At 42.6% G+C, this 11,711-nt stretch overlaps 1 protein-coding gene across 1 annotated transcript in view; it reads left to right on the top strand.

Annotated features, from left to right (window-relative positions):
* The window catches only part of LOC145415472 (uncharacterized), a 23,563-nt gene extending 13,255 nt beyond the window's left edge, over positions 1–10,308 (top strand). The window contains exons 4-8 of the mRNA XM_080284747.1: positions 735–870; positions 2,492–2,726; positions 5,307–5,410; positions 5,967–6,312; positions 9,220–10,308. Coding sequence (XP_080140873.1) covers positions 735–870; positions 2,492–2,726; positions 5,307–5,410; positions 5,967–6,312; positions 9,220–9,508 — 1,110 coding nt within the window. The 3' untranslated portion in view covers positions 9,509–10,308. The remainder of the gene's footprint in view (positions 1–734; positions 871–2,491; positions 2,727–5,306; positions 5,411–5,966; positions 6,313–9,219) is intronic.
* The last annotated feature ends 1,403 nt before the right edge of the window (positions 10,309–11,711 follow it).

Genomic DNA, 11,711 nt, shown 5'->3' with positions numbered 1-11,711 from the left:
CATGAGGAAAAATTTATTTTTGCCAACACTCTGCCTTCAAGAAGATACGGTACATTAATGGATTTCATACAGACTGATGCGGACTCAAACTTAGAAATTAACTCCCAGATAAAAGTGTTTTAAGGAAGAGTAGGATTTGAATAATATCCTCCGCACCTTCTCTTTTCATTTCAGGATTAAAGTAGTTCCTCCAGCTTTTCTTCTTAATTTTTCTTTTTCTCTACCACTAATAAACCGATCCCAGCTTTCAGGGAAGCATAGGCACTAGGGGTTAACTATAATGAGAGCAAATGAGTAAAAATGAGAGACTTGCTGAAGAGTTGCTATACTCCTCGAGATTTGAACCTGAGTCAACACATCCATCACAGCCACAGCCCGGCACGTTCCTGGCAAGGGCACAATACTACCCCTGTGAGCAGCACGTCTCCTAGACAGGATTATAACTGTTGTCTCTTGAAATGCATATCACTACTTCCCCAATGATCGATTGTTGCTCGGGGTTACCATGTTCATCTCGTATTTTACGTGTATTTTGAGTCTAGGAGTACAGTCCCTTTTCTGGTTCACCCTCTTTTGCTATTCCAGCCCACCATTTTTCCCCATCCAACCCTTTCCTCCTCTCCTTTTGTCTCATTTCCTTCTGTTTCGCCACTCATGCTCCTTTCATGTCAACATTTCCTTAGTTTCCCCCAGCCTACTCCCTTTCCCTTCGGTATTTTCCAATTTCCCCTCAGGTAGTAGCGGTACCTGCCCAGGACGTAGACCACTATCCCCCTGGCAAGGTGCGGGACCTGAAGGTGTCTGCCGCGGGGCCCAGTACCATCAACCTCACCTGGACGGCACCTGGGGACGACCTCGATCACGGCACAGGTAGGTTTATATCACGTCAAGTCAGGTAGGTTGAGTGGGTGTCTTATCGAGTGAGGTCTCGTTATGTCAGCTTAGGTCAGGGTAGGTAGGGTAAGGCTGGTGAGGTGAGGTCAGGCTGGGTTAGGTTTGGTTTCATCTGGTCAGGCTGGCTCAGGTTTGGGTTAATAAGGTCAGTTTAAATAAGGCCGTCAGGAATAAAGATGAGTCAGATCAGTCCAGCCACGAAAGGCGAGGTCAGATGTTCGGTTGGGTAAGATTGAATAAATCAGATCAAGTTAAGCCCAATTTTGTGTGATCAGGTCAGGTGACTTCAAGACTAATTAGGTCAAGGAGAGTCAAGTTAGATCAGTTAAGCTTAGGTCAGTTCATTTTAATCAGGCCAGGCTGCATGTGCTCATACTGGGATTGAAAAGTTGTACATGATTAAACCCAAATAATCTTAAACATACAAATAATGGACACTTAAAAACAAATATGACGAAAGTAGAGGAGAAAAAAAAACGGGAGTCACTAAGATTCGGTTTTATAAGAAGAATGTGTGTGTGTGTGTGTGTGTGTGTGTGTGTGTGTGTGTGTGTGTGTGTGTGATGGAACAGGCAGCTAACACAACAAACAGGAGCAAGTATCCACTGTGAGTATGCAAACATGATTGTCTGTGTGTGCTAATGTGAACCCAAGTGAACCACTGCCAACACACACCACATTCCCCACTTCAACCCCTGCCAACACACACCACAGCCACCACATCAACCCCTGCCAACACACAGCACAGGCACCACTTAAACCCCTGCCAACACACAGCACAGCCACCACATCAACCCCTGCCAATACACACCATAACCACCACTTCAATCCCTGCCAACACACACCACAGCCACCACATCAACCCCTGCCAATACACACCATAACCACCACTTCAACCCCTGCCAACACACACCACAGCCACCACATCAACCCCTGCCAATACACACCACAGCCACCACATCAACCCCTGCCAATACACACCATAACCACCACTTCAACCCCTGCCAACACACCTGCAAAGCCACCTTTTCAACCCCTCCCAACACACAGTATATCCACCACCTTAACCCCCTGCCAACACACACCACAACCACCACTTCATCCCCTGCCAACACACACCACAACCACCACCCCAACCCCTGCCAACACACAGCACAGCCACCACCTCAACCCCTGCCAACACACAGCAAAACCACCATTTCATTTTGCATACAGTTTCATCCTTATTCCCCCAAAGATTTTTTTTCTCTATGTATTGCCACTAAAAACATGACTTAATTCTCAGCCCCTTAAATGATTTTGCCTTCTTATCTGAAGCACCTGCATCATAAAGGGGTAAGGCGGTACTAGATCTTTTGTTGTTGTTCATGGCGTTCACAGGATTTACTTTTACTGAAATTCAAGTGGGTCCCTGTCAGTCATAGGTTGTCATGTCTCTGAATTTGGAGTAGATACAAAATAATTATATGTCCTCTTGTTTCCGAAATTAAATAAAATGCTTATCATACATCGTACTTATTACCGAAACTTAAGAGGGTACATAATTATTCATCAGATTTCTTGTTCAAATCGTCGAACTTATCTCCACTCCTTCCAGTCTCAGACTACATCATCCGTCTGAGTCCCACCGTCAGCAATCTACAGGAGACCCAGTTCAACCAAGCCCCTGACGAGACGCTCCTGGACGCCGAGGGGGACCTGAGGACGGCCGGGGTTTATCAGAAGCCTGCCGGGACGAAGGTGGGGGTCAGGGTGCTTCTCCCGGCGTGGCTGCAGCGAGGTCAACCGTATTACGTTGCCCTTAGAGCACTCGATGATCATGGCCATCAGAGGTGAGAGCTCTATTTTTGGTGACATGGGAGGCTTCCTGACACCCGTTCCTTAGCGATTTATTTGCCTGTTACGCTTTGATTATTACCTTCACGTTATTTATATATAGGGTGGCCCATATATAACGCTCCTTTTTCTGCCCGGGCGAGTCCTTGTGTGTTTCAGGCACGGCTAAGTCAGTGTTACCAGTAATTACCCCACATCATTTATCCATTTCCATTTTCCACTACCACAACCACGCCCACACCAGCCAACTGAGCCGTCCCCGCAACACATTAAGATATTGCCGCTTGAGTTGCTAGTAGAGCACTATTTACGGATCACCCTGAATTTTCAGTATAGGTATATTTTGACTTAGGAACGTAAAAGAGTATAAGGTAGCGTAATAGGCACACTAAATTACAATAGGGAATACAGTATATGGGTAGCATGTTTTTATTTCTGAGTTTTTTTGTTTTTAAATTTCACTTCACATCAAATTCAAGATGATACGAGACGCTTTCACAAGGATTCATGTAGTCCTCTGATGCCATACTTTCGAGCATCGGATCTTGAGAAGTTTGGATGTTGTGATCACTTTCTAATAAATCTGGTGAATTTTGTGTCATTCTGAATCGGCATCAGCAACCATGATTTTGCCACTACTTGATTTTGCTATTTTTCCAAGATTTTTTTTGATATATATATATATAGTTATTCTTTTAACAATTTTGATTTTGATGACGAACAGTTCTTGCAATGTGACAACTTAGTTATCTACCGATTTTTTGCCTTCTGACTTTTAGCAAGTGTGTTTACTTTTTAAATAAATAGCCTTAAATCCCTTAGTAACAGTTGACATGGCATTTAATACGCGTAACAAGATTTATTACTTCTGAAAACATAATCTTTCATACCTTAAAAACAGTTGTTCTGGCACATACATTCTTGCGAAGCTGTGATCTTTTAAACACTTAAGTTGCAACGTACGGAAATTCAGGGTAAGAAAAAACAGTCTTCCATACTTTCATTTTCTCTCATCAATATCTTTACCTAGAGGACGTCTTGCTGGATTTATTTTATTGCTGCTACTTCTAGACGACCATATTGTGCTTAAAAGGTTTCCTCTAAAAGTAATGGGTTAATGAGGTCTCTGTCTAACCTCTCTTGTTCAAAGTAATCACTTATACTAAATAAAATCGCCAGGAGATGGGATTAAAAATATATATATATATAACCACATTCCAGAGGTTAAATGGGAGACAATAATCTATCTATCTATTGCCAGACGCCTCAATCCCGTTTGGGGTGGCCACAAACAAATCGCCTCCAAGTCGCCCTGTCCCCCGCCATTTCACTCCCCTGCTCCCAACTCACCCCCCCCTCTCTCATATACCTCTCCACCCCATCTCTCCATCTCATCCTCGGCCTCCCCCTCCCTCTTTCCCCCTCCACCTCACTCACATACACTCTCTTCGTCAGTCTTTCACCCTCCATCCTCTCCACATGGCCAAACCACCTCAGTGTGTTCCTCATAACGCTTCCTATCACATCCACATCAACACCACAACGCTCCTTTATATCCTCATTCGTCAGCCTGTCTCTCCATGTGACTCCACAGGCTCCTCTTAAATAACTCATTTCCACGGCTCTCACTCTTGACTTGTGTCCTTCCAACAACGTCCAAGCTTCACTTCCGTACGTAAGAGTTGGTATCACAATACTGTCATGTAGTAACTTTTTCACTTCCATGCTCACTTCCCTGTTTCTTATCACTGCTTTCAAGAAACCAGCAACCTTTCTACCCTGCTGTACCCTTTCAAGCACTTCACCCTCCAAACCTCCATCCTTACTCATCACACTACCCAAGTACTTAAACGTACTCACATTTTCCAATTCCTCACCATCCAACCTCGCTGTACATTCACTGACTTCACCTCTCTCAAAGACCATCACTTTACTCTTCCCTACATTCACCTTTAGATTTCGTTTCTTACACACTCTCTCAAACTCATCCACCAAGCCTTGCAGCTCCCCTTCGTCTTCACTCAACAACACAGTATCATCTGCAAACAACAGTACAGGGAGTTTCCAAACACTATCCTCTCTCACCAGGGCCACTCCAACATCCACTACCCTACCTTGTACCTCTTTTATTACCCCATCCATGTACAGATTGAACAACCATGGAGACATGACACATCCCTGTTTCAACCCAACTTTCAAAGAGAAAAATTCACTTAGTTCACCATCCACACGCACTGCAGCCTTCGCACCATCGTACATACTCTTCACAGCATTCAACAACTTCCCATCTACTCCATATATTCTTAACACTTTCCACAATCCTAGTCTATCCACCCTGTCATATGCTTTCTCCAAATCCATGAAAGCCGCATACAACTTCTTTCCCTTCTCTAGAAACTTTTTCACTAAAGATCTGAGAATGAATATCTGATCTACACAACCTCTTCCCTTCCTAAAGCCTCCCTGTTCTTCTCCAACTAATTTCTCTGTTCTTTCTCTAACTATAATAATAATAATAATAATAATAATAATAAAGTAAATACCAACAAAATTTTAATATCTCCTCCTCTCCACAGCCCAGTCTCCAACCTCGCCCGGTTCTCCATCCCAGAGGACTCAGAGGACCGCCAAGAGACAGGAACCAGACATGTACCAGACCCAAGCCCTTCCCACACTTCAGGTAGCTCCGGCCAACCTATAGTCCTCTCACCTTAACTTGGCCCAGATTTTCGTCTTTTTTTGGCTTGGTTTGCATAGTTCAGTGGCAAAATCAGATTATGTTAACAGCTCTAAAGTCCTTCCATAGCACTTCTTGGTGACTAGCATCGTATTCTGGTGCCAATCTATTGATGGTATTTTTAGGCCACGTTAAAGTAAAATGAGTATAGGAAATGCCGTTTTTCTGATACGATGCTGTTTATGGATTGGTTGTCATGGTATTTGGGGTATTCAGTGCTTGTAAATTATTTGGAAGAGTGTGTTTTTAAGAAATAAATGCTCGTTTATTATTGTTCTTATTTTTCTTATTATTATTATTATTATCATTATTATTATTATTAGTAGTAGTAGTAGTAGTAGTAGTAGTAATAGTTGTTGTTGTTGTTGTTGTTGTTGTAGTCGTAGTAATATAGTAGTAGTTATTGTTGTTGTTTTTATTATAGTATCATCATCATCATCATCATCCTTCTTCTACTACTACTACAACTACTACAACTACCCTGGTCATTCGTCCGCAGGTGGAGAAAACGAAGTGGACCAAGACAGAAGAGAGAGTCAGGAGGAGGAGATTGAGGTCACCAGACTCCTGACAGCTTCTGAAGGCGCTTCGGATCCAGTCGAACCCACGGCTTCAGGATCAACGACCATTGAAATCATCCAACCTGCACCCACTACTGACGAAGGCGACAACGAAGTGACTGAAGGAAGCGATGGTGATGGAGAGTCAGAGGGAGAGGAGGTGGAGGGAAGAGGCCGTCAGAGGAAGAACCGGAGGAGGAAGAAGAAGGGGAGGAAGAGCAAGAGGAGGGGAGGGAAGAAGCGACGAGGAGGAAGGCGGCAGGAGGGAAGTTGGCCAAGTGACATGTTAGTATTGGGTTGAGCTGTATTCTAGATGGCGTGGGAGGCTTCGGAGTGCCTCTTTCTCAGCGATTTATTCTCTTATATGTTATTTTTATCGTATTAATATCTACATAGTTTGCATTAGTAGGATGTAAGAGGATACTGAGATGTATGTGTAGGATAAATCGCTGTGAAGTAGGAGTTAGGGATCTGCAAAACCATTCACTGTATATGAACCAATGAGACATATGATTAGACGTACCACTCGAGGTATCCGAAGCATTCTGACACAGTTCGGAACATTACGTAACCGACACCTTCAATCCAGCGACGCATTTTTTTACATTATTTTTTTTCCTAATGACACGGAATTTTATTAATCTTATGGAAGGTCTGTTTTATATAAACGAGTTAATGGAGGCTTTTTATAACTCCGCCAGTTCAAAATTTCTTCCCTGAGCGGCATAGACCTGGTTGCATATATTTACGAATACGATGAAAAGACGCCACCGTATCGAAGGAATTAATGTCAGTCAGAATGGAATTAATACTACACCAGCCTCAAAATGCCTGAAAAACTAATACCAGTACTAAAATATTAAATGGTTTGAAACATAACTAAGTATATACCAGCATGACAAGAATATATAATGTGGGCTTAAACGTGGCTCTGGTAACTTCACATGTTGAGCAAAACAACTGAATCATCAAACCCAGAGTCTGTTTGAATGTAACAGATCACCTTGAATTAACCAGACACAAGGAAAGGCCCTAACTCATTAACTATACTGCTACTACTACTACTACTACTACTACTACTACCACTACTACCACTACTACTACTACTACTACTACTACTACTACCACTACCACTACTACTACTACTACTACTACTTATTCGTCGTCCTCGTTATCGTCGTCTTATGCTTCCTCCTCCTCCTCCTCCTACTCCCGCCGCCGCCGCCGCCGCCGCCGCCGCCGCCGTCGTCGTCGTCATCGTCGTCGTCGTCGTCGTCGTCGTCGTCCAGGCGGTTTTATTAGCCTCCCCAGAGTCTTGTGGAACTGGAGAAATCAGATACAGCCTTCATTAAAACCCTTACGCCCTTCATAAGATCAATTAAATCATCTCGAGACAGCAATAAGAGGAAATAATCTGGCCGCATCATTACCCCAACTAGTCACTGGTTCTAAATAAATAAATGAATAAATAAATAATAAAAAACTATGGATTCCAGCTGTCCTAATTAAGCAGCTAAAAGTCTAATTAAACTCATAATTTTTTAATGATTTGTTCAGGGACGATGCGTGGAAAAATTAACACATCTGGGGAGACTGTTTTTTGTTTGTATTTTATTTTATTCTTTTACGTTTTTGGTGCAGATTAAGGTGTATATATTTTTGTGAGGGTACGAATCTCTCTCTCTCTCTCTCTCTCTCTCTCTCTCTCTCTCTCTCTCTCTCTCTCTCTCTCTCTCTCTCTCTCTCTCTCCCCATATATCTATTTACTTACCTGTCTGTCTGTTTATCTATCTGTCTCATTACAGCATCGATATTAGTTTTTAAAGGAGCGACTTTTTCGTAGTGAAGGAGTCTATGAAAGCTATCTCTAACGCCATTAAAGCTATCTCTAACGCCAGGAAAGCTATATCTAATCCCAGGAAAGCTATCTCTAACGGCAGGAAAGCTATACCAGAACTTTTACCTTAATAGAGTAACATAAAATAATTACGTCATCATAGTGAAAGCGTTCCTTATATTTTAAATTTTTTTTTTTTTTCCCAAGGCAGTCATGGTTACGCTGTGTTAGGTCAAAGTAGGTTAAATTAGGCCAAGCTGGGTCAGGTCACATGTCCACAGGGAAGTGTAATCTTTTTGGCTTTACAGATTCCGTAACACTTTTTCCTCAGCAGTTTATTTTTGTTAGTACATCTGATTACCGTCTTTTGTGTTACTGATGCCAACTACGTCATTATCAAAGATGGGTTAATAATATCTATCTATCTATAGCCAGGCGCCTCAGTCTCGTAAGGGGTAGCCACAAACAAATCGCCTCCATGTCGCCCTGTCCCCTACCATTTCGCTGCCCTCCCTCCAACTCACACACCCCCTCTTTTATACACCTCTCCACTCCATCCCTCCATCTCATCCTCGGTCTCCCCCCCTCCCCCCCTACACTAGACAATATTCAGATGTAATATGCAAAGTACTTGGCTAAGGATGATGTGCAATGTAATATCCAAATCCAGCGAGAATTACTGTCACCCAGGAAGCACATTCACATACAAACTTACGATCAGTTCCCCGTCATAAGTTATTTATTTATTTATTTATTTTGCCAATTCTACATTATTTTTGCCTTGTCCTTCCTGCAAACAAGCGTAGTATAATTCTGCAGAGCCATTTCACAGCAGGAGGCTCTGTGAAACTTAGAGGCTCACAGCAAATGCAGACAAAGCCATACTTAGTCTTAAAAAGATTCCTTAACTTCCACAGCTATACCCTTCCTACTCTAAACTGACCTAAAATTGGCGTCTGTCCATCTTGAATGCCGAGATGTTATAATAGATTAAAAATAGATTATGGTGCCAGTCACGAAGAAGTGATATGGAGAGGGTGTAGAGCCATTATACTGTCTTATTCTGCCACTGAGCTACATGAAATAACTGCAAAAAGACGAAAATCTGGGGAAAGGTTAAGGTAAAAAGAGTATAGCTCTAAAACCGTTGTCTGTGACGGCATGGTCCCAATTGCTAGGCAACGCTTTCTTGCTAAATCTCCTCCTGTGTCCTCCTCCTCCGTATCATCATCCTGGAAAAATATGTCTTGTCCCACTGCTTGTGTATGCTGTGGAGTGCGAAAAACTAATCTTGGTTATAATGGAAAATTGGCTATAATTTTGTAAAGCACAGCGAAGGTTCTGTCCACCCACAGGCTGAGCCACATCGAGTGCAATGTGGTGGACGGGGAGGAAGAAGGCGAAGTAAGTTTGTGCGAGGCCCGCGCTGCACTGTCCCTCGTCATCACATACTTCCAGCAGAACGGGGAACTGGGTCACCTGGATTATCTGTGGTCGGCCATGCACTCCCTGGACCAGAAAATGACCCCGCCGTGGCAGAGAGGGTCACATACGAGAAATGCAAACACAAGGAAGAGGAGTATCAGCAAACGCAAGAGGAAGAGGTTGTCAGATGGCACTAAGAGATTCAACCTGATAACTTGAATTAGCTCATAATATATTCGCTTTGCCCACATGATGAGCTTAGATAGTTGTACTTGACATGTGTTCTGTTTTGTGGCAAGTATTTGTGGTAGTTATGTGTTTTATGGTAAGTATTAGTGGCAGGCTATGCAATTATATCAAGTGCGTGATTGCTGCACGCACCCAGGAGCCAGGCCTAAATCGTCTTTGTCACTGAGTTACTGAGGGATCGAGTGCCTATGTTGCTGAGGAACCAGTTATCTTGCATTAGCCAGCACCTGGTACCTAAGCGCCTGCCTCTTTTGTCATATTGCGGGACTTATTCTTTGTAAGGTTAGGTAAGTTATGAAATGTTGAAAATTTGGTGCTGAACCTCTGAGAATGTGTAGACGAGATTGAACTCTGAAGAGGGTCGGTGTCCTTCTGTTTTGCTCCAGGATGTACTTTTTTTAATACAAATTTGGGGGAACTGGACTTCCTCCTACGAGACCGGTTCTTGTCTAGCTCCACTGTCTTGTGCAGGCCTAAGGTTGCCAAGCGTTTTCTAGTTTTCCACTTATTTTTTTTCTGAAGATCTGGCAGACACAGTTACCGAAAGTGATAGTTCATAATTCTAATCCTTCAGTGAAAAAGAATTCAAGGACCAGAATTGCATACACACGCTCAGTTCTCTTTTGTTATAAGTGTTGAATTTGCAGGAAGTACAGATGACATTAGAAGATTTTATAGTTGCTTGTCCTTGTCTTTCCTGTGAAAAACAAATCCCTAATTACAGCAGCTGTTTGTGAATGTTAGTCTAAATTTGTGAATGTATTGTATTAGCCCATTCCGTCTGGTGATGTATTGTAAATCGGACTTAGGGAAAGATTTGTTGAGTGGAATATCTGGATGTGTATCACTCTAGGTCCACTGCAAGACGGAAGCTTCTCCTCGCTGGGTAAGAGAAGGGAGGTCATACGAGCTAACAGTTCTTTAAGATATGACTCGTATCGTAGCACCAGTAACCCACCATTAAACACCATTAAACTAAAATAAACTAAAACATGAGTTGACAATTTAATCAGCTTAATGCAGGTCATCTTTATTTGTCAACTGAACTGACTCTTCTTTATTGGTTGGAACTGACCCCCCCCCCTTCTGGCTATGATGGTTACAGTCTAGTATGGGTGTGGAGTTTTTATAGTATCAGCTTAACTAGGTTCTCCTCACTAATAGCAGAACTGCATCTTAGATAACTTGAATGCACAACCTTAATGCAGGATACCTTAAGGCTGCTTATGGTACGATGATTCAAAGAAAAACAAAGCCTGAGCTGCCTTCCGCGCTGAGGTTGCATTCTACTCATCGGACATGTTATTACACTGCTCTTTCACAAATAATGATGTAACAGGATACACTGAAATAAAACCTGTCAAATAATTAACTAACAGTGGATGTAGGGAAGTCAGATAAGCTAACTGTTCCTCCGGAAATGGTTATATAGTGTGACACTGCAGAATCAGAGTATCAGTGAATCCCGTGCATGTGCATCAGGCAGTAGCTTAACACTCCAGGAAGCTGTCAGTATGTCATGCATCTTGCACAAACATCCAGTGTACAGGATATTACTTGGGGCCGAAATGCGTCAGTGAAGCTTCTGGTCATCTACAAAAATATATACCAGTTCGAACCTTGAAGTAACTTGATGTTAGATATACATTGACGGGCCAGTTGATCCTGTGTGGATCAGCTTAGTCGGTTTGTCGAGTGACGCTTCGCCACTGGACCCTTTTAGAACAAGGTGGTCAACCAAGTAGGTGTGCAGATTCTGACACCATCAGCTTGATAAGTAGCAAGACTACAAGGCAGATAAGACAGAACCAAATGAGGACGAATTAAGCTAAATAATAAGAAATAAAAATTCAATCTGCCATCAGTAAAAGAACGTCTCGGTGAATCTCTTTTCCTTACGACACTTATGTCAGTTCTGTTTTACACATACAGTACATTATAGTCAGCACAGTCTCACAAAACTATCAGTCAGAGCCCATACTTGTATCAGTGACTTTTATCATCTCTCTCTAAACCATCTACTCTCTTTCCAGTTTTCTTAAATATCTTTAGTATCTTCTGTTCTCTTAACTCCTCTCTTACTACATCAACCACCACCCTAGCCTGTTATACCCTGCCTCAGCTTGCACATGGAATTATTTTGTTCCAGGACTCAAGATCTGCTCATGATTAC

Source organism: Coenobita brevimanus, chromosome 102 (genome assembly GCF_032717465.1).
Source record: "Coenobita brevimanus isolate Jiangsu-jjx chromosome 102, ASM3271746v2, whole genome shotgun sequence".
In the NCBI taxonomy this organism is placed as follows: Eukaryota; Metazoa; Arthropoda; class Malacostraca; order Decapoda; family Coenobitidae; genus Coenobita; species Coenobita brevimanus.
This window is presented reverse-complemented; position numbering and strand designations above follow the sequence as displayed.